This window comes from Periplaneta americana, chromosome 15 (assembly GCF_040183065.1).
Source record: "Periplaneta americana isolate PAMFEO1 chromosome 15, P.americana_PAMFEO1_priV1, whole genome shotgun sequence".
Lineage (NCBI taxonomy): Eukaryota > Metazoa > Arthropoda > Insecta > Blattodea > Blattidae > Periplaneta > Periplaneta americana.
Window position 1 is genome coordinate 12,424,800 of NC_091131.1, and position 24,872 is coordinate 12,449,671.

General features: G+C 34.9%; 1 protein-coding gene across 6 annotated transcripts in view; it reads left to right on the forward strand.

Moving 5' to 3' along the window:
* Nucleotides 1-8,232: 8,232 nt before the first annotated feature.
* Nucleotides 8,233-24,872, forward strand: part of LOC138714647 (uncharacterized) — a 69,332-nt gene continuing 52,692 nt past the window's right edge. For 4 of the 6 annotated variants that reach the window (XM_069846698.1, XM_069846700.1, XM_069846701.1 and 1 more), the window contains exons 1-4: nt 8,233-8,432; nt 16,384-16,439; nt 17,907-18,051; nt 19,806-20,669. In XM_069846698.1, the coding sequence (XP_069702799.1) occupies nt 17,908-18,051; nt 19,806-20,669 (1,008 nt within the window). In that variant the 5' untranslated portion in view covers nt 8,233-8,432; nt 16,384-16,439; nt 17,907. Of the gene's footprint in view, nt 8,433-10,814; nt 11,341-16,383; nt 16,440-17,906; nt 18,052-19,805; nt 20,670-24,872 lie in introns of those variants that run through there. The other 2 variants (XM_069846703.1, XM_069846699.1) reach the window with 2 other exon arrangements.

The window sequence follows — 24,872 nt, forward strand, 5'->3', positions numbered from 1 at the left end:
TTTATGGTAATATCTGATTCATGAAATTATCAACCATTAAAATAATATATCTATGAACAAAGCTTCCATTATGACTTTAACAATCATTCACACTGATGAATGTTATTAGAGGGAGAGAGAGAGAGAGATAACTCGTCCGGCCTTAATTAAGGATGACCACTAGGATCCGGAATATAATTAAATATGAATATTGTTATAAAAATAAAATGTAATAATTAAGCACCATTATCAATTATAAAATAAAATCTTAGAAGATGACTATAAAATTATACTTATAAATAAACGATTTTATTTAAAATTAGCATATCCTTAATTAAGGCCTTCTGAGTGGTATTAATGAAATTGTATAATCTGCAGGGAATCTTTAAGAATTTGCGAGATGATTTTTTGAATTTCAAAAGATGATAATGATAATTGTTTGAAAAAATTATATGTAAATTTTGGTAAAGAACTCCGAGCACCAAAAAATAAACCTGTCACTGACCAATTGAAGAGAGGGATGTTATACTTGGCACTAAGGTAGGGAATACAAGGCTCATAAAAGTCCCTCTTTTCCTGATCAACCTGATGAGCTTGGTTTAGATCTCTCTCCATGCGTATAGTTGGATCTATGATAATAGCCTTTTGTTGTTGCCTGTTTATTACTATTATATCCGCTCTTCTTTGAGAGTCGTCTTCAGAAATGCAGTGGACCTCTTCATGAACTTCCCAACCCTTGTTCCGAAGAAGACAGGCGATAGCTCCACGGACTCTATGATGCCTGTTGTTACGCAATAACTCTCCTTTCCGACAAAAGCCCAACACGTAATAACGATTTCACTGTGTTAACATTAAACATTTTGGTGGTAAATTACCTGATTGACTAGTTTCGACGTGTTTGTATCATCCTCTGAATCCTAGGAAATCCTCAGTGGGCTCTTAAATCAATCCATAATTTTCTTTCCTATTTAAGGCAATTGTGTCAACTCTTCTGTAAGAATCCTATGACTAAGATTCAGAGGATGACGCACAACACGTCGAAACTATATTAAATTATAGTTGTGTAGTTTCAGTCTATAACGTATCAATCTATATTAATACAGAATTCATTTTCTGTCTTATTGCATTACAAAGTTATATTTCCACAGATATTTTCGACTTATTTAAAAAATTATCTTCATGTGGAGAACAATAAATGGCACACTGAACACAGGTGATGTACAGTGAGAAAACATTTGTGTATATTATAAAATTGAACATTTTTAGTTCCTTTTGTAATATACAGTATAGTGTCTGAGTGGTTGAATATTATATTCAATTTCTAGGGCATCAGTTGACGTGGTTGTACAAACTGTACAATCTATACCAATCTATATCACAGACACATTCATTGCTAAAACTCCAGTTGTGAACGAAATTCCTCCATGGAAATGGGTGATTCCAGAACATAGCATACAAATTCCAGGAAGTCATCTCAAAAATAATCCTTCATACATTCTTAAGTTAGATGCCATGGACCTACTCTGCAGCACATATAAGGATCACCTTCAAATTTATATACATGGATCTCTAAATCCTAATAATGGGACATCAGGAGCAGGGTATTATATTCCAAAATATCAAGAAAGTTATTTCCTACCATGTTCATCCTCCTCCAGTCTTGACACTGAATTGCTAGCTATTGATGCTGCTCTTCAGTGTGTTACTCAAATTTCTGGAAAATCTATTTGCATACTTACCGACTCCAAGGGGGCTACATTTAATATAATTAAATATGTATCTATATGCACATAGAATTATTCCAATTCAGAAACAACTAAGTAAACTAAAAGAACTCCAAAAGGAAATAACATTTCAATGGATACCTAGTCATTGTAGTATACCTGGAAACGAGAAAGTCGATAATATTGCAAAACAGGCAACATATTTGCAACCAACACCTCTTCAAGTGATATCTCTATCCAATGCTTTTGCTTCAGTAAAGTCTCATTTTACAAACCTATGGATCAACAATTGGCTCTCTTCTGACAAAGGAAAAATTTTACAGTCCGTACAAAAGAAACCAAATGACCTGGAAATGTACAAAAACTTGCCCAAACATGTTCAAACATTTTTAACAAGAGCCAGAACAGGTCACATTGTCACTCAATTGTACCTACACCGATTTCAAATTTCTGATAATCCTACTTGTCTGTGGTGTAATAATCATGATGAAGATCTGGAACACATTCTTCTATACTGTCCATCCATAAACCACAAAAGAAGTAAATTAAAATCATCAGTACCAGTTGCAGAAGACACAGCCCTGCAGTATATATTGACTACACCCCAACTCTGGCTACTAGCAACAGGCATCTATAATGAACACCGATCAAAATACCCCTCATTTCTCGTGAAAAACAACAACTGAATAGACTACAGTGGACTTTATGTTGTCAGCAAACAGCTGGATACATTAAGAAGATTGATAAAATTGAACATGTACAAAAAAATTTTAAAATTATATGTGAATACTAGAGTGGTTCTGAGTCATTTTAGCTTGCAATAAATAACATTTAATAAAACTTGTAATATGTTAAAATTAGTGTTATAATATGTCGCATTCACTGTAACGCAATGATGGGATGGCTTTGACATCTGGCTCCACATTCTTCATTTTAAATATTATGTCTATTACAACTCATCGCTACCAGTGACTGGAAACCAAACACACACAGAATGCCGATGCTGGTATCTCTTTAATGACTTTTCTTATCTGAACATACTATCACTAGCAGATATTCACTGCTATTTTAAACTTTTAAATAATTTAAATTTCAAGTATGTGCATACAATATAAACTAAATTGGTTATATAACATTTGTAGACTCAACTAAAGTGTGGTTATCATATTACTCTTGTGTTTTCCATAAAAGTTTTTCATCAAAAATTAATCCTAGGATCTTAGGAGTTGGATTGTACTGAATTTCTTGATTATTCAAATAAATGTGAGATTTATAGTTTTTTTTAAGCTATATCTTCTTGTGAAGACAGTATATTCAGTTTTTGATTGTGAGATAGATAGATTCCATTTTGATGCCCAATTACTGATATTATTTACAGCCCTGCAGTATATATATTGACTACACCCCAACTCTGGCTACTAGCTGAACACCGATCAAAATACCCCTCATTTCTCGTGAAAAACAACAACTGAATAGACTATAGTGGACTTTATGTTGTCAGCAAACAGCTGGATACATTAAGAAGATTGATTGATTGATTGATTGATTTATTGATTGATTGATTGATTGATTGATTGATTGATTGATTGATTGATTGATTGATTGATTGATTGATTGGATTGATTGATTGATATTAGGTCTACTCTTGTCTGTTAAGTTGTTCCAAATTTTCATCTCATTGACAGACTGTCAAACTGATGTATACTGCATGTAACTCTGTTGAATATTTATAACTGATATATTTTCTCCATTGAGTGTAAATGTTTTCATTTCATAGCTTTATGGTATGCTACGGAACTATATTGAGATATAGTGTAACTCAAAAGACATATTTTATTTTCCTATTGATACAGCAAACTTAAAACCATATACATTTTTTGTGGGTTACCTCGCTTTCCTATTGCACTACTCAATTGTTTGTCTTCATCTTATAATTTTATCAAGTAATACAGCGCGTTGTCAACAATTGATTGGTTATAGTATCAAGCAATTATGTGCGAATTTATTGAGCATCTTCTATCATAAGAGAATGTATTCCATAGACTGTACAAACTGTAAGAAGAATCTCTTTGACAACTATAACAGTATTCTTCAGCTTAATATACTCTTGATGAAGGGGACTATGTTCATCAGGTTCAAACAGTTTATTGCAGATAAGTATATTGTATTGTATTGTGTTGTATTTATTTACATTCCATGATATCTGTACATCGCTTCACAGTCTAGTTGAAATATGTACAGAAGAGTTTTACAATATAGTCTACTAGTACAACACAAAGGATTAGTATCAATACTTAATACAAGACAGAAATATTCATGCTGTGTTGTTGAATGTCATAAATTCACCTACAGAATAGGTGTGAGAAATTAGGTACTTCTTTAATTTGGCCCTAAATAATCTTATGTTTTGAGTTTCATTTTTTATATTCATAGTGAGGTTATTAAAAATTGTTACTGTCATATAACACATTCTTTTTTGATAGCATGATAGATTTGCCGCTGGAGTATGAAAGTCATTTTTTGACGAGTATTTATGCTATGAACTGTTGAATTAATTAAAAGTTTTCATAACTGCATACAAGGACGTTTATTAATGAAAAAATATACTGACAAGCCATGGACATTATTTGTAGTTTTTTTTTTTAAATAGTCCTACACGATTCCCTAGATTTGGCACCTACTCTTGCTCTAATTACTCTTTTTTGTAGTAGGAATATACTGTTACTATCTGCAGAATTTCGTCACAATATTATTCCAAAACTCAATACTAAATAGAAATATGCAAAGTATATTGCTTTTAAGGTATTGATATTTCCTATCTCTTGCATAGATCTAATAGCATAACATGCTGAATTTAGTTTGGGGGTAATTTTTAAATGTGATTTTTCCAATTTAACATATTATCTATTTATAAGCCAAGAAATTTGGTTGTGTTGTTTCTATTAGTGATCTGTTGTTAATTATTATGCTTAAAATTTGCGAAGTTGAATTTGGGCAGGATTTAAATTGGATTATGTTAGTTTTATTACAATTTAACACTAATTTATTGGCTGAAAACCAATCACATATTTTGAGGAGAATAAATTCGATTTGTGAAGTTGTTATATTTACAGAAAAATCGATGTTATGAAAAGGGTACATGTTTCTCATTATCAGGTACAGTATATGTTTCATGTGTGCCGCAAAAATTCTCTTCTTTATCGTGTTACTAATTTATAATTTATTTTCTTGAACTATAATTTTATTAAAAATGCACGTAAATGAAATCATGTATTACGCACCCAAAGATGAAGACTATCCTTAATTTCGCACATTGCTCACAAAAGATATTTTTCATAATCCGAGAATGTCTTCATCTTGACTCCATTTATGAATTGGACTCTTTAAGTAGGTGTATATAATTATTTTTTTATAAAAATTTAAAAATACAGGTGGTTACACTTACAGCCTATAGTGAGTCTATGATATTTTTTTTATTTATAAAAATCTATACCTAACTAAATATAAATTTTGTAATAGGCTATATTTATGTTTTGTAATTATATTTTCATATTTCTTATGTAGCAAATACCCGAAGTATGAAGGCTTTTGCCTTTCCTTCTTTCCGAATAATAGCGCATCATGTACATAAGATATAATAATATCATAATAACCATTTTCAATGATCTTAAAGAATCAACCTCTAGTACACCCGTCTGGCTTTCAAGTTACTGTCCTATTGTTCTTATCCAGAGCATAAGGATTTCACGAAACAGCACCAACACACTCTATTTCCAGCTAGAACCTTCAGTTTTCGCCCTGTCTTTCCCTCTCCTCAAAGCTCTGCCTCCATAATATCCTCAACTTTTCTCTTTCCCTGATTCACTGTGGATTCCAGAATAATGTCAGCCTGTCCACAGTTTCTTAGTCCTTCACAAGGTGTGTGTGATCATTTCTAATTTTCTTCTCTTAATCTGAGGCATTAACAGTTTTTCTTTTCCTTGCCTCCACAGATAGTTTCTGGAGATAACATTTGGCCATAACACATAAAGAATCATTTGAAAGCATGAATATTTGGGGTTTCTTTTTTCGATTTTTTTTAGTTGGTTATTTAATGACGCTGTATCAACTACTAGGTTATTTAGCATCGATGAGATTGGTGATAGCGAGATGGTATTTGGAGAGATGAGGCCGAGGATTTGCCATAGATTACCTGGCATTCACCTTACGATTGGGAAAAACCTCGGAAAAAAAAATCCAACCAGGTAATCAGCCCAAGACGGCATCGAACCCACTCCCAAGCACAACTTCAGACCGGCAGGCAAGCATCTTAACTGACTGAGCCACGCCGGTGGCTAATATTTGGAGTTGATTTGTGATTTCAGAAATAACTATTTAAGATTCACAACTATACCAGGTGAAAGGGAAATGAACTTAATAAGGCCCTTTTAAGAGATGAATCAGGGAGTGGATTAAACATAAAAGTTCAATAACATTGCAATCTTTTGTGAATGGTTTTCGAGATATTCATACAAATGAGAGCTAACAGATGGCAAATTTGCAATAAGTGTCCATGTAACAGTAGGGATTGTCGCAAAAATATGCATGTAACCAGGGGTGTAGTCATGCCAGGGTGCCGCTCCAGTACATATCAGCAACTTGGGAGTGCCCTGCACCTTTATTTTTATTTTTAAAATAATAATTGTCTTACTTACGTCTTACTCAAACTTTTATTTTATAAGTTTAGATTAGAAGTATGTATAATAGCAGTGGCATTACTAACAAGTAGAATAATAATAATAATAATAATAATAATAATAATAATAATAATAATAATCATCATCATCATCATCATCATCATCATCATCATCATACAGTATTTACTTGTGCATTTAAGCCTACATACAATATGTATTCTCTTTTTTCGACCCTTTACCTGCATACATATAGTTACGATATCCTGTTCTTTTCTTACACCCTCTTTCACAAAAACTTTCCACAGAAAACCTTCATGATTATAAACGAGTATATAGTCTCTGTCAGTAGTCGTATGTACATGAAAATGCTGATACCAGAAAGAGCAACTCAAAAAATGTAATACAGCATATCTCACAAATATTCAACGTGCACCCCACGTGTCACACAGAAGACATTAGAGCTATATTCACTCAAGCCACATGGGCTCCAAAATATCTACTGGAATGGACTCAGTGGCATCGCAGATATGATGTCGCAGTTCTTGCAGATTCTGAGGCATTGGAAGTATATAGATGATTCTTTTATGTAACCCATAAGAAGAAGTTACGGACATTCAAGTCGGGGGACCTCGGTGGCCACTTGCAACAGTAGTTTCCAGGGCGCCAAATTTACCTTCCTGCGAGTTTGTTAAGATGGTTACCGGTACGAACATTTGAAACAGTGTAATAATGCAAAAATAACAAAAGAACGAATGAACGAAACCCATATTAACAGCTTCTATTCGCTTCTGCAGCCATCTATAGTTTCTGCAGGCAATTAGATTTGCTGCAATATTCAAAACAAGAATTCTTTGAGTCGCCCTTTCTTAATGACGTTAGTGTAAAGTTCGTAATGTAACACAGTTATGAATTTATATCATACCCGTTTTTAATCACGGGGTGTTTCTGTGGACATATTGCATTATATTATAAGGAATCGAAGAGAAATATAGAAAACAGATAGGATCCAGCAAGACAACGACTCAATAGTCATCCAACTCGGTGACTTCATCAGATGAGGAATCTTCCAGTAGTAGCAGAGAAGTGCATATAGACGGTATAAAGGCATTATCTTCAAATAATCCTTCATTGTATTCTAATAAACGTACGCAGTTATTTCGTTAAAATCTTTAAAATGTGTTACCGTACCTACTGTTTACTGCGGTATATTTCTTATCCAAAGTAAAATTGATACATTTCTTTAGGTATTAAATTCGCTCCCCTAACCTGATGCATACATTATTTAACTAGTCATAAATTGTACGGATTAAGTCTCCTGGCCCGTTCCGTTTCACGAGTTTTGTTTGATTTAAAAGTTATTCTCTCTAGCGGTCTAGCGTTTTCTAGATTCACTATAACCAGTGGTATATTTAATCCGCAAATTGTCAGCTCAGCGCCAGTGCATGCTAGTGGCAACAGCGCAGCCATAAGTATAGTGGTCTTTTCTTAACGTCAGATGCTCTATAAATATGCACCTGTCGACAGGTGATCGTATCCACATATAGTTATACAGCTTCAAAGTTATGCACCTGTACATTTTTTTTTATAAACACATAAAGCCAATATAAAAGTCTTTATTGGTGTGATTGGTTAATTGATTTTCGCAGTGCAGCCAATACAGGGAAAAGACATACAAGTGTATTTACCTATTTACTAAGCATTATTTGCGTTCGTGGTGTCATATTGGATTTTATAAGAAAAAGATTACTAATAAATTGTCTACTATTGGCGTAATAGTGTTATTTTCACTTAGTATTATATTTTTTTTATAACACTGGATCTTTTTCATGTTGGTCACACTGATAAAAATGTAATATAAACAAAGCATGTTACAGAGATTCTTTACAAGTGCAAAGGAAGAGAAATAGTTCCGGTTGTGTATATTTTATTTTGTTTTTAAGTTTATTTCTTGTTTACATGCAAAGCTTATTCATAAGATTATGAAATTATGACGTCTCTGTTGAATGCGAAAGTCTCTGCTGTAGTGTTAATGTACTGAACAACAGAAAAAGAGGTAGGCATACGGCGTCATTATACAGTATGTCGAAGTCAAGCAAGTTGATGTGTAGAGGAGTGGGCGTAGCTTAATAAAAACGGAAGTGTTATTTATAGTAATGTATAACATCTATGGGGAAATTATTACATTAATTAAATTGCAGTGAAGTTGTTTTGTCGAAGATGAAACAATTTTGTACTGTATAATAAGTAGGCTATCTAAGTTAAATTAACAATATATGAGTAACTTCGAGTAAATTTACAAAATTTGTTCATTGATATAGCTTATTAAAAATACATATTGGGAACATGTAAATATAGGTTATGCAGACAATTTGAATAACATTTGTGTAAATTAATACTTCTGCGTTATAAAAAAGTATGCTATCGAATATATTTACATTAAAATATTACGTTAGAGCTTTACAGTCCCATGAGTAGTTATAAATAATGTAAATGCGTTTTTTTAAATATGACAGTCAATAAGATGACATGCATGTTTAATATTCTTTTTTAAAATCTTCGTTGTTCCACCCTTATTTAGTTACTAGCCCAGGCAATAGACATTTTGTTCTTTACAAAAGGTTTTCGGAATTTTGTTTATAAGCTTCAAATTTCAGTTTTAACACCTTTCCTTTCCTTTAATATGTGGCCCAGTATATTAGCAGACGGCAGCTAATTATATGCTCGCATTAAACAAGCTAAAAATATTGACTTACTTAACATTTGCATTTTTAACAAATTAATTAATGAAAATTATTTGTACAGTAAATGATAAGCACAACACCGCCACTTTGTACCATAATTTGTAAAATCATTCGGATAACCTACAAAATGAAAGAGCACGTTTAAAAACACGTAATTGTACACATGCGAGTGAGAGGATATGAAATATATACACTTAATTTTTCCTGATATTTGTACTAAATTAATGAAGAATAATGCCTTTAATGTATGTTATAAGTGATTTCTGTGATGTGAAAATGGTGCATAATGTTAATGTAAAGTCGTTAGTACTGTGTAATGGCAGTGGTATACTTATTTAATTTTTTTATCGCATTATCATCAGTCCTCAACAGCAACAATCGGTTAAACTAGCGCTGAGGTAGTTCCCCACGTCTTTCGCTTATACACCCTGTATAAACGAATCTGTGACACGTTAGGTTTGGTTAGTTTAGGCTTTTGTTATGCCTTGCATATGCGATCATCTGCTTCTCCACAAAAAAATCCTTTACAAACGATTTTCATTTCTCAAATCACCGAAACTACCTCAGCGCTAGTTTCACCCAACAATCAAAGTACGGTAAACAATATTATTAAATAGAATGAAGATTTTACATATTATATATCCAGACGTTTGAGATGGGCAGGGCATGTAGCACGTATGGGCGAATCCAGAAATGCATATAGAGTGTTAGTTGGGAGACCGGAGGGAAAAAGACCTTTAGGGAGGCCGAGACGTAGATGGGAGGATAATATTAAAATGGATTTGAGGGAGGTGGGGTATGATGATAGAGACTGGATTAATCTTGCACAGGATAGGGACCGCTGGCGGGCTTATGTGAGGACGGCAATGAACCTTCGGGTTCCTTAAAAGCCATTTGTAAGTATATATATATATATACATATACACACTGACAGTGTATGTATATATATACTGGGTGTTCATTTCAAAGTGTGTCATGACGTCACTGTTGTTGGGTCACCGATTTGAAGCGAGTTTCAGCTTATATGTCAGAGAAGTTGCCTATTGTTTAAGGTGTTCTTCAATCTGAACTTGAGAACGTGTACGGTATAACTTGAACGTCGTAGCAACAGATGGCGGTCTGTACGGTCTGTGTGCTACCATAACCTCTTTCGATCTGTGTTTTGCGCCAGCAAGTCATACGCAGGGTATTTGTTATCATCTGTTGCGTACGGTAACATTCCACAACACAAATCAAATGCTCCGTGTCCATGTTGACCATCGAAGTTAATGTCAACAAATACGTAAGTAATCATCTTAACCCTCTCCCCATATCCCGACAGTACGTATTTCCAAACATTTCACATTCCTGCCACTACCGGCGTTACCGTACGTATCGGTATGTACTCTTCAGAATGAACGCCGTACTTGCTAGGCAACTTCTCTGCCTCATAGGTTATACACCTCTGCGGAAGTGTAGGAAGATTGAATTCTCTAGGCTCATCGGCTAGCCACATGACGGCATACAGCGAGCCATGACACACTTTGAACTGAACACCCAGTATATATATATATATATATATATAGGCTTACACAGCCCCCTTGTGTGCCATCCATTAATTATTATTGTTCATCTTTACTGTGGATATATCTACACACATACCCAACTTTGGTGGAGGGAGGCGTTAACATTTTAAATATTGGTAATTTTATTCACACAATTGCATTGTATTTATACACCGTGTTCCGCTTATAAGTATAACAAAAGAAATAGCTATAACTTCTGAATTAATACAAGTATATAGTTGAAACCAACTGCTACAAAGAATGAAAACTGGGAATTTTTGTTACCTTATGTTCCATAAACCTCAACATGGCTTCCATTGGTGGCACGGGAAATATCCAACCGGTATTCAACCTCGACCCAAGTGTTATGAAGCATCTGTGGTGTAACATTGTTGACAGCAGCATAAATTCTTTCTTGTAAGTCTGCCAAATCACGTACTGGCGTCCTGTAGACCTGGTCCTTAACAAACCCCCACAGAAAAAAATCAGGTGGTGTTAGATCTGGTGATCTGGCAGGCCATGTGATGTACGGTGATCCTCTTCCGATCCATCTTGCAGGGAATTGTTCGTCTAAGAATGTGCGAACCATGTTGGCAAAGTGTGGTGGAGCCCCATCTTGCTGGAAAATTGCTCCATCTGGGAGTTGTGGCACAGCATACAGTTGCAACATATCCAGGTACGTGTTTGCAGTGACTGTCTTTTCAGCAAAGAAATAGGGACCAATGATTCTGTCATGCATGATCCCACACCAAACATTCCATTTAGGGGAATCCCGTTGGTGTTCAATTACGACACTTGGATTTTCCGACCCCCAGATGCGACAATTGTGTCGGTTTACTTTTCCACTGACGTGGAAGGTTGCCTCATCTGAGAAACAGACTCGAGTTAGAAATGTGTCGTCATCGTCCACTTTATCCAACATTGTTTCTGCAAAGCGTTTTCGTTCCAGTTTATCATTCGGCGTAATCATCTGATGAAGTTGCAGCTTGTACGCTCGCAAACGCAATCTTTTATGGAGCACTGTATGCACTGTTGTTGGTGGGATGTTCAACTGCACACTAGCCTGTCGAATGGATTTCCGCGGGCTTCTCTGAAATGCCTCGCGAATGCGTTCGACATTTTCGTCAGACACTTTACGCTTGGAATGTTTACCTGCATTAGACAACAAACTTCCTGTTTCTCTGAGCTGCCTATCCCATTTCATTATTGAGACGTACGTCGGTACAGCTTCCCTCGGTCTAAGATTGTACTGACGGCGAAACAAGCGCTGTACACGAATTATGGATCTATGTTCTGCTAATAACAGCACACAAAAGGCTTTCTGCTGTGGCGTCCACATGCTGACTGACTAAAGATACGATACGAATTCTCTTATTTAATGATCTGCGCATGCGTGAGTCTTCTAAAAATAAGTAACAACAATGGATTAAAACTTCCCAATTTCCTCTTTACAATGGTACCAATCTTAACCCATTTGCATGCATTGTTATGAAATTATAACTATTTCTTTTATTATACTTATAAGCGGAATATGGTGTATAACCTAACATCAGAAATTAATTTTAATAGTATTTTAATCAGACCTGTTTTAATGTACTCTATACGTTGCTCCTGCGTTTTTAGAATGTTATTGCCCAAAGTTGTCATAAATTTGCTAACAAGTTTGGCTTCACTTTTGTAGCTATAGTAGGGCCTATTCTAGATAACATTTTGTTCAGCTCTCACGAAAATCTGTCATGAACTAAACATGTTTATACAGGTGGAAGTGAAATGATCCTACACATTGAAAGGAACGATATAGTAAACTTAAATAGATAGAAAACCTATATTACGTTTTGTGATTAAATGCACAGTTAATTAGAAAACTGAGTTGGAAGTTTCAGCAATCCAGCAACATCACCACTAACACACTGCTCTTCTCTTACTACAGATGTTAGAGCTCAACAAACTTAGGTCTGTCTGCCTTAGTGAACTACCTCCCATCTCCCTTTCTGGCTACAATGTTGCAAGCTGGTTGCATCAGTCGGTGACTTCAAATTAGCAGATTTTAAATTAAATTGACACAAAAACCATTCTCACTATTAAAATACGCCAGAGGGATAAATGATTCTTTATTAGATTTTCTATCGATATGGACAAAAATCACGGTCCTACTCACATTAGTTACTGAATAAGAGGGTGTTATTAAACATTTTGAGGGAAAAAAAAATTTGAGGAAACTGGACTTTCCACCAGTACGGTATTTCACTTTTTTGTTACATACAACATGAGCTATTTGCTCTGAAAATCTGCAAGACTATTCCACTTCTACTCTTTATATAGAGAAAATATTTTAATAAAATATAATGGTAATGATTATTTCCTGTTTGAGACTCAATGACATTATTTTATTGGGGATTTTTTTTACAGACCTTGAGTCATTGAAGTTTAAGGATACATGACATATTCATTACATACTTAGATGATAATGGAATGAAAAAACCATAAATAACTACAGTACTGGAATAGACTTATTGGGGAATTCCAAGTGACTCAGTTTTAGCGTAGTCTATTTTTGTAAGTCTATTTATTGTTAACATATCAACATTCTAGCATCTCTTAATGCTTTCAACAACTATTTTTAACAAAATAATCTGCCCTCAGCGAGGGTGACCATAAAGATCCAGAATAAAAGCACAGAATAATTTAGAAAAACAAAAAGATTAAATACAGGAATTGTTTAGTAAAACATCCAGAGAAATGCAAACCCTATAGAATCATCAATGGCCAAAATATAAATGGTAGTGTAATATTTGGATTGAATCCTTAAGAATATCCGATAAAATTTTTTGAATTTCAAAAAATCGGAGACCGAGTGCTTTTAAAATATCACATGTGAATTTAGGAAGTGTGCCACGCGCACCAAACAAAAGACCAGAAACACTCCACTGACTAGTGGGAAGGTTATATTTCTCACTTAGGTACGGGATGGAGGACTCATAAATGGATTTCTTCTCCTCATCAACGTGTTGTGCCTGCAGGGCATCCCTCTCAAACCGGATTGTAGGATCAAGAATGATTCCCTTAGATTGAGTCCTGTTGATGGCTACAATATCTGCTCTTCTGTTCGAATCTAAGGATGAAACGCAGTGGATCTCCTCGTACACCTCCCATCCGCGACGCTTGAGGACATCAGCAATACCGGTCCTGGCCTTATGGTGTCGATTGTTGTGCAGCAGCTCCGTTTTTCGACAATCCCAACACGTGACCAAGAGTTTCCATCTCGTTGCAGCCGGGATGGCGACAACGGGTTGTGTTGAAACTTCTGCCGGGCACAGATCTAACCGCAGATAGATTGCTGGACATTTTAATTGCATTAATATATTCTGAAATTGATAAATTTGCTTTTGATGACATCCAGGAATTTGCCTTGGGGCACTCAGAATACAGGATAACACCTTTGCCCTTATGAGGTAATTTACACCACGATTCAAAACTTCTGTTCCGCAAGATCTCCCTCAATTGTCGACCTTTAGTGTTGGGAGCAATAGAAGACATCGATATTTAGTCTACGTAGATTCAGTTGCTGTTCAGTGTGCAGGTTCCTTACAAAGTTAAGATGCATATCATTAATACGATGAAGACGATTACAGATTAACTCATAGATGGCGTTACTTGCCAACAATGTGATATTCAGGTTCTGCTCAGCAACTGTGATCTATAACCTCCTTAGTCCTGAGACATTTTTTATTTTATTTTTAAAGTTCAGTATAATTCTAAACTTAAAAAAAGTCACTGAAATGAGGAAAAATGCTGAAAAAATTCTGCAGGTTACAGTTAGGGCACAAATGCAGGTGTATTATAGGCTACTATTCTTCAGATCTTTGCACATACATTTTGTCATAAATTTTTTTTACCCTTAAACTATGATGTTTACTATGTACTTACTTCGAAAGCATGTCCTATGGTACCTTGACATTGAGTTGCTGGTGTCATTTTCATTTACAAGTAGTTGAAACACACATTGCGGTGATTGAATCTATCTTCTTGTCTTCCTAAATCCCAAGAGATGTCAGGAGCTTGACAAGCATAGAAAAGAAATGATCGATAACGATTCCACCTAGCCGCAAATTTGAAACTAAATGCATGTATGAAGTATAGTATACTGTACTCGAAGACCTAGGAGGATATACAGTATATATATATTTTTTATTTGAAGATTAGATAATTAATAACAAGCACATTCACAATCACACTCACATTCATACAAATTTGCAGATTCTAGACACCCAGGTAACTTTGTTTCAAGGAAAATTTCTCGAGAGCTGAGCCTGGGAATCAACCTGAGAGCTCCAGATCTGAAAGCCAGCGTGCTGACCAACAGATCACTTTCATTTTCATAATTTTACGTGACATTATAACAGAATTTCTTTTTCGTTTTTATAGTCAAATTTGTCCCGCACCATGGTGTTGTGGTCTAAGGCATCCTGCCTAGGACTCGCGTTACGGAATGCGCGCTGGTTCGAATCCTCATGAGAGAAGAAATTTTCTTATGAAATTTCGGCCAGTGTATGGGACCGGTGCCCACCCAGCATCGTGATGCACTTAGGAAGCTACGATAGGTAGCGAAATCCGGTTACGCAAACCAGCTATAACGGCTGGGGGGCTCATCGTGCTAACCACACGATACCTCCATTCTGGTTGGATGATCGTCCACTTCTGCTTCGGCATGTGGCCGTGAGGTCAGCAGCCGGCTGGTCAGTCTTGGCCCTGTAGCGCCATGGATTATTATTATAGTCGAATTTACCAACTCGTTTAGCATGTGCCTTTTAAATAAAAAGTAATGTTTTTTTTTAAATTTAATTTCACTTTTGTTGACAAAAAAATCCAATTCACTCACGTATGCGCACACTCACTCAATCACTCTCACGTTTGTATAATCTCACATTCTCTCTCTCTCTCTCTCTCTCTGTCCTTACTACACTGTCTCCCTCTCCCACGCATCATTCACGATTGAACTTTCAGAAAAATGTTATTTGCTAGGTTATTCCATTTTTTTTTATTATTAAGTGTATACAATATCGCCAGTTACACAAGGGAGAAATGCATGCATTGTTTTCTTCATCTGACACAATTAGGAACATTAAATCCAGACTTTGAGATGGGCAGGGCATGTAGCACATATGGGCGAATCCAGAAATGCATATAGAGTGTTAGTTGGGAGACCGGAGGGAAAAAGACTTTTGGGGAGGCTGAGACGTAGATGGGAGGATAATATTAAAATAAATTTGAGGAAGGTAGGATATGATGATAGAGACTGGATTAATCTTGCACAGGATAGGGACCGATGGCGGACTTATGTGAGGGCGGCAATGAACCTGCGGGTTTCTTAAAACCAATTTGTAAGTAAGTAATACAATATCGCCATTTGTATTGTATTTTTGCTTGGGAAAATACCTTTTTCAATTTTTTTTTTTTTTTTTAGGTTAAGTATTTTCCCTGAACCGAAAATGTAGTATAACTGAAGTAAAAATTAGTATTTTATCGCAGATCAAATTTGTGATGTAACAACTGAAGGACAAATTATTACAAAATGGCGGTACTGTTATCATTTTATTGAATCAACAGTGTAAGATAACTTGAATGGTATATAGCTAGATGGAAAGTAATACAGTCGTGTACCATATGTAAAATAATTGTTTATAAAATACAATGCTTAAAAATGTTTAATTTGTTACAGGAAATAATCGTATAAAATAAAGCTGTTTGCTGTATCATCACATAATCAATTGGGAGGTAAGTTCTAATTTAGTTGTTCATTTAGTTTTTATGAAATTTTAAATTTCGTTAAAAATTTTAGATTAAAAATTTATGTTCTATGTTACATAAAAATAAAAGAGAAAATATTTCACAATTCTTTGCAAGATAATGTGAATCTACTCAATAAAAGGCAGCATGCAAAGTTTCATCCAATTACCTCAAATAGTTACTGAGAAAAAGGTACATAAGTATTGAAAAATGTAAGTTACGGCAAAATGGGGACTAAGTTAAACATACTAATAATATCTTAAGCTCTTTATATGCCTTAAAATAGTCCATATACATAATCAGAGCCAAATTTGGCTCTAAAATTTTAAGGGAAGATTCCTGAAACTATATACTATTAAGGGAAGAGGATGGTATTTTTTGGTGAAAAATGAGTAAATTTTCAAAAAACAATTTTTTTCCTTAAAATACTCTGTGATATGTGTAGAATACATTGTATAATATTTTGTGGGTATTTGTGCCCTTATCGGTTGTTGAGACGCCATTTTTAAACTTCCTGTGCTCTGGATTTTTAAATTACACCGCACTTTGTTTGTTGTTTCCGGAACTTCATTTTCAAAACCAAATTTTTCTTTAAAATACTCTGTGATGTGTGTGGAATACATTGTATAACATTGTGTGGGTATCTGTGCTCTTATTGGATGTTGAGACGCCATTTTTAAAGTTCCTGCACTCTGGATTATTAAATCACACCCCCTTTGATTGCTGTTTCTGGAGCTTTATTTTTTTTGCTACATAGCCAGACAAAGATCGATATAATTTTTGAACTATTAAAGATATATGAATGAAATTTAGAATACACATTCTCTAGACTACTAGGAAACTTTTCTCTGTAACGGAATTCCCCTAATTGATTTCATTTAAAAAATAAGTCTCTCTGTTGCAAGAAAGGAAATAAAAAAAATGTTATTAAATTTTAATTGTTTATTTTACAAATGTAGGAACTAATATCAAAATTCTGTTATAGACAGTTTGTAGAGCGTGCTTTTACAAATAAATTGTAACATTGTGTTTGAATTTATCTTTAAAAATGGCTTAGATATATCGAGTTTAGTAAAATCCTGCATTGGGTATATTTTTTTTTTCAAATCTGGCTCCCAAATAATTTATTCAAAATATTTATATTTTGTTGAGTTGCTATAACCGTGAGCTCTCTACATACAAAAAATTAATATTTTACACCAAATAGGAAAAAAGTTTTAAAAATTACCATCCTCTCCCCTTAAATGAGACAAAATTTGTTTGTGATTTTTCACCATTTTGACTTACTTCTCTTAATCTAACTTAATCTGTATACTTCTATCCAGTTAGCACTCGGTTTGTTAAGGTGCTGAGAGCTTAGCATGAAGAAGAAAATGCGAAAACTGTAGTTTCATGGTTACTAAGCTCTGAAACTAAGTATTGCACAAATTTTCATATTTTTTTACCAACTTTCAGGATGGCTCCCAAAGACCCAACACAGTTGGAAGACTCCAACAGCCATTTGACTTGCTGTAACAAGAGTGTCAAGCAATTTGGTGAAATTAAAAATGAACTGAAGAATATACGACAGGCTGTTAGTTTCACTGCTGTCCTCTTAAGTGTAAGTATTTGATTATCATTCTCGTGAACCAAAATACAAGCAACTGTTGTATTCTTTCTCGGAGTATTACAGGCTTTTCTTAGTCATAATTTTTTTACTTTCTCATTAGAATCTAAAAGTCTAAATAAGCTATTAGGTTATGCAAATCTAGTCTTTCAGGTAAAGCAGATTTGAATAATTTCAAGGGAAAAATTATTCCGGGGCCGGGTATCGATCCCGGGACCTCTGGTTGAACGTACCAGCGCTTTACCAACTTACAGTAGATGAATTTTTTTTTTATTTTTACTCTTCTCCCTTGTCAACAATACTTCCTGAGTAACCCATGTAACAGACATTATTGGTAAAGTGCATTGTGTATTTTCATATGTACTGTATATTATGAAATGTTTGTATAAGAACACATTTGCCTGCAAAAAAAATAGTTGCCATAGTGACCCTCGTATATTGAATATGAACAAAATCCGATCAGTAGTTTAGGAGAAGTCATTGTACATAGACACACAGACAAAACTACCAGTAGAAATACCTTACTATAATAATACCGGACAGCTAGCAATTTTACGTGCGATCGATGCTGGTGCTGCTACCTAGGTGGCCAGTGTGGTGATACTCGTGAAAGAAGATGTAATCAACTGCAATGTCTATTGTTGCTGGACTAGTTAATAGTTTTATTAATTAGTGCTGTGTTAAATATCAGAGTGTACATGTGCTGTTTATAATTGCTACAAAATTACAGCATTACAAATTGCTCCAAATCGTACTTTCGATTTCATAAAATGTGAGTCAACAACATTCTTTAGTAGGCCTAATTCCTTCGTCTTTATGTTGATAGAAAAATACAAATTAGCTTTTTTATCTAGACCTAATAAATGAACAGAAGTTAAAATGTACTGGAAATTTTAGGGTTTTATCAAATTAAGTTTTTTTGTTGTCCACATGCCTTTACTAATTATTACAAGCATCAGATTACTATCAATTTTATATTTGCAGTTGTCAGCAATGCGTATATGAAGCATTATTGTAAATTCATTCCTAATATCAGAATTGATTTTGTCTCACTAACCAAAGAAAAAATATGTAACAATTAATTACAGAAAGTAATATGTAGCTTAATATCAAAGACGGACATCTGACCTCAATCGAAATTCAGATAGCTGTGGTTTTTTATACAATTTTTCATGCTGTTTCCAGTTATAGTGAAACCATATGCAAACTAACACTATATTTATAAAATAAATTGTGTTAAATATTACAAAGAACGCTGTGAATTAAAAAATTGCCTCTAGATCAAAACTATGGAGAAGACAGATGTCCGTCTTTGATATTAAGCTACTCATATTAAGTATGCAATATTTCTCATAATATGCAGCTTTGATATAAGATAATAATGTTACATTAAATATTAATCAACATTTCTTAAGTGTTTCATATATTACTCCACAATAGTGACTCACGTTTTAAACAATAGTCAGAATCCCGCTATGTTAATATTTTGTATATGTGGATGTAATTCCATCCCGTTCCGCTAGATGTCAGGTCCGCAATATTTCGCACTCACGCCAATGCTGCTAGGTATACAGCTGTCCGGTACTATTATAGGAAGGTATTTGCCAGTAGTTTTTCGATATTACAGATGAAGGTGGAAGAATGTATGTGTGTAAAAATCTTTAAATTGAACTTAACTTATGCAGTGTAATAATACTTCCTCCAACAAGAAAGTAATAATATTGTTCTACTGTATGTTCTGGTTTCAGAAATTGGCTGGTGTAACACCTGAAGAAATTAAAGCCTTGATAAAGAGTAGTGCCTTCCATGATTTTACGTCGTCACCTGTCGTGGACTTTCTTTCCATAATTAATATTGTGTCTAGTGATGCATTGGTAACAGATCCATGTGAACACAAATCCTCACCTTCCGAGGAATATATAGACACCGACGATGTTTTCTCTAATTTAGAGGTTACCTTTACCAATGAAAACAAGACAAATTCTGTTGATGGCAAGACTGATAATGCTGAAAGTGGTGACGTAAGTGGTAAAACCAGTGAAGTTGCTGCATTGAACAGAACCTCAGAGACATTAGCGAATGAAACGTTGGTTGAAACTGAGGACATTAAATCTCCATATAGAGTGGAAAATGAAGCACTAACAAATGCGTACTTACACGCATTCACACCTTTGCTGCAAGATTGTTCACTTTCTATAATAACGAGTGATCGTCCTCCTTTGCCTGCATTAGGAAACTCTGTTAAAACTGACAGTGCTTCAGTATCAGAGGATCCAAAAGCAGTGAGATCTAATACTAAAGAAGCTGTGCCTATTAATTTGTGTTCTGGAAGACCATCGCAGTCAGAACTTTCTGTTTCGACTACCAGTGTAACTACTTCAGTGGACAGTGTGAGTTCGGGTTTCGTGACTCAGCCGTTGTCTGTTCTACCTGATGGTGATTTTCCTAGTTCGTCGGCAATTCCTCATTCCACTGACAGAGACTTGGACAACAGAGAGATAGTGGAAATAAAGCAGGAGCAGGTGACTGAGTATGAAGACGACAATGTGTCTACCGCCCCTATTGAAAGCAGGTTCACAGACTTCGTAGACAATGTGAAAATGGAAACAGAGGTAGGTTGAACGACATGTTTTATAACAAGGGAAATTTTGCTCAAGCAGAAGCAAGTTACCTAAATAGTCGTGAGTCAGTAGAGATTTGGTTCAAATGTTTTAAATGTTATGTTTTATTTAACGACGCTCGCAACTGCAGAGGTTATATCAGCGTTGCCGGATGTGCTGGAATTTTGTCCTGCAGGAGTTCTTTTACATGCCAGTAAATCTACTGACATGAGTTTGTCGCATTTAAGCACACTTAAATGCCATCGACCTGGCCCAGGATCGAACCCGCAACCTTGAGCATAGAAGGCCAGTGCTATACCAACTTGCCAACCAGGTCGACATTTGGTTCAATAATCCTATTGATAAATGCAGTAGGAGTCAACAATTTCATGGACTTTGGTTGATATAAATGCTGATGACTAGACATCGGATTTATATGCACTAAATATATCTAGAATATGCATGCATTTATGCTACCAAAAGCTTTAAAATATTCTCTATAATTTCGAAAACATGCACCAAAAATTTTAATTTTAGACTTTCGCAATTTTGGTACTGATAATGTACATTCTTTCTTACACATCATTCCAGTCGTTGTAATTTGATTTTCAGTACACAACGATTATTTTCTCCAAATGCTTTTGGGTATGTTTATGACACTTATCACTTAACACAAGTGTGTATGCTGAGAAGGTCCTTATGTGTATGCACGACACTTATTCACCTACCATGGCCCAACACCATTGCTCCGTACGAGACCATTGGACCCCCAAGCACATACAGTATTGCACAGACAATAGTAAATCACACCCCACTCCTATAAGTTCTGACACACGACCCGTCGCAGTATCAATTGTCTCGGTACACCAAGAAGATCACTTCGCCTGCACGTGCCTCACCACTGAAGATGTCTACCCTGGCTGTAGATGAAATGTCTGGATGCAGTACCACCAATAGACCACGGCCTTTAGCCCAGAGAACTCTTTATCTATTTATACTGGCCATGAAAGCCTACATTTTAAGATTATATCTATGACTATTACAATAAAAATAACAACTTACTTAGCCTTAAGTTGTTGCTTCACCTAATTGTAATGTTTTTCATGTGACTTATCTCATTTTCCTGGCTACAATATTTCGTTTGGGCACATAATAATATTTAACGTATCTTAACTAACAGCGACTGAGTTTTAAGGTTACAACTAGGTAATTTGCTTAAGTACAAATGAATCATATTGTACTAGATAGGTACAAAGCCGTGATCTCCATGAACTAAGTCATATGAAAAGTGGTATAACTCTGTTATATTATCATCTGGAAAATTTGAGGCCAGTTATTTTGTAATGTTGAAGTTTATGTATCTGTTTTCTACAGTTGGTAAGAATTAACAAATTAGCATATCACTAGCCAATACTTATACTTACTTATGGCTTTTAGAGAACCCAGAGGATCATTGCCACCCTTACATAAGACCGTTAATTGTCCCAATCCTGAGCAATATTAATTCAGTCTCTACCATCATATCCCACCTCCCTCAAATCCATTTCAATATTATCCTCCCATCTACATCCTGGCCACCCCAAAGGTCTTTTTATCCCAGCCTCCCAGCTATCACTCCATATGCATTTCTGGATTCACCCATACATGCTACAGCCTCAAATATTTTCCTAAGCATCTTAATCTCAAACATCCTTAACCTCTGTTCCTTCCTCAAAGTTAGGGTTCAAGTTTCACAACCATGTGAAACAACGATAGCCTAATATAACTGTTTTATGAAATTCTAAGTTTCAGCCTTAGAGATAGCAGACTGGATGACAAAAGCTTCTCAACCGAATAATAACAGGCATTTCCCATATTTATTCTGTGTTTAATTTCGTCCCGAGTGTCATTTATATTTGTTACTGTTGCTCTAAGATATTTGAATTTTTTCACCTCTTCATACGATAAATTGCCAATTTTCATATTTCCATTTTGTACAATATTTTGATCACGAAACACAATCATATCACAGTCTACTATATACAGTCGCGAAGCTCAATATGTAGTAAAAATCAAACATGGGTAGTTGCCCACCACTAGGATCGCTACTATCGCCTCATCATCGCAGATCTCTCTCCTAGCAGACGAGAAAATATGTTACACTTTCGTTGTCGTGTTCTTTTGGAAAAATTAACACCTTCCTTCCATTATTGAAATATTAAATGCATAAAGTTAATTTATTATTTTAATGAAGTATATTAAATTCCACCATAAACTCGAAGATACCTGCAAGAAATAGGTTAATATTATTTTTGTTTGTGCAAAACGAACTGAAATTTACTATAATAGCTTCACTCATTCAAGATTATAGCGATAATTAACTATGAAACCAATAAATATTAATTTGCATTTCCCTTTACAACAATAATAATGGAAATATGAATTAATGGAGTAACTTAGGTGTACCGGTACTTGTAGTGTAGGCTTACTTAGTTAACAAAGTGGGATGAGGTTAAGCAATAATAATCACACCCGAATTAGAAATAAAACGTGATTAATAAATTTTATTGTAACAGACTTTTTCTACGTCTCTAGTAAAGTAACAAATAAAAATAACAACAGAATTAACAGCTATAATTAAAAACATATCCTTTGAAAAAAAAAAAGTAGGCCTAAGCAATAATAATCCCACCAGAATTGAAAATAAAACGTGATCAATAAATTTCATTAAAACAAACTTAATTTTTCTACGTCTCTAGTAAAATATTATTATTCCAATTATTGTATTTTAGCCATTAACATTTTTATTACAACCAATAACGAACATTTCACAAGCATCAATGTGAAATACGCAACGAGCTAGCACTCGATGGAAATACGACACAGTCCAAAGTCGACCGTGGACAGTCTATTGTTTCTAGTTGCTAACCGCTTGGAGCGCTTTATCACGAGATTTGCAAAAAATCACCCTAAGCTTCGCGACTGTATATAGTAGACTGTGATCATATACTTTTGTCTTTTCGGGATTTACTTCTAAACCTATTTCTTTACTTGCTTCAAAAAATTTCGGTGTTTTCCATAAAAGTTTGTGGATTTTTTCCTAACATATTCACGTCATCCATATACAGAAGTAGCTGATGTAACCCAGTCAATTCCAAACCCTTTCTGTTATCCCGGCCTTTGCTAATGGCATATTCTAGAGCAAATTTAAAATGTAAAGGTGATAGTGCATCTCCTTGCTTTAGCCCGCAGTGAATTGGAAAAGCATCCGACAGAAATCCATAACCATTACACAAATAAAAAATTATGTGACTGTTTTTCTGTTAGTAGCAATTATTAACAGAATTATCGATCCTGTTGAAAACTTCTTGAAATAAAAGTTTAAGGCTTAAGGATGTTTTATGCCAGATTGTGACTATAAGATGAAGATGAGGATAAGCTGTGCACATGTTCACATTGCCTGTGTCTACACTTGATGTTGTTGAGTTGGATTGAAAAGTGGACACTTTCCTACAGTATTCACAAACTTTTTCCGAGCAGAAAATTGCTTGTTGGCAAGATGTCAATTCAGATTATTAATTCCTAGGTTCTTCAGTGTCTTTGGAAGAAGTACAATAAAAGTTCTTCGAGTCTGGTGTATGTAGAAGATGACCAGCGACCTGTGTATCTTCAAAAGCTACCAGGAAAGAAAGAAAAAGATTGTTGTGTGTGTAGTGACAGGACTAAATGTGGAAAAGGGAAAAGAAGACGCTCGCGAACTGTGTGCGCAGGATGTGGCAAGGGCCTTCATGGAGAGTGCTTCCCACATCACGTGTGTCTGGCTCACTGTGCACTGCTGAAAATTCCACACATGCAGAACTGATACAGATTAATGTTTACTCAACTATTTTGTGCACTGTGTAACATTGAAAATTTGTAGTGATCGTACTTGCAATAAAATAGTGTTGTAACTCGAAAATTGTGATTCGTAAAGATATGCTGTTCCCTAGTAAAAATATTGCTGTAAAAATATTTTAATAAACGGGTACCAAAATCTTTGATAATAATTTACCATTTTATTATTCGAATTTCATACCTTCAACCAGTAAAACAGTGTTGAAAATAATTTACGAAAGTTGTTGTTGTTGTTTTCTAATGCCAGGCGTTTGACAATAAAGTCATTTGACCACTTGCACTCCAATATTTTTCAAAGATATTATCATGGCCAGCCACTGAAGCACAGATTTTGAGGTGTTC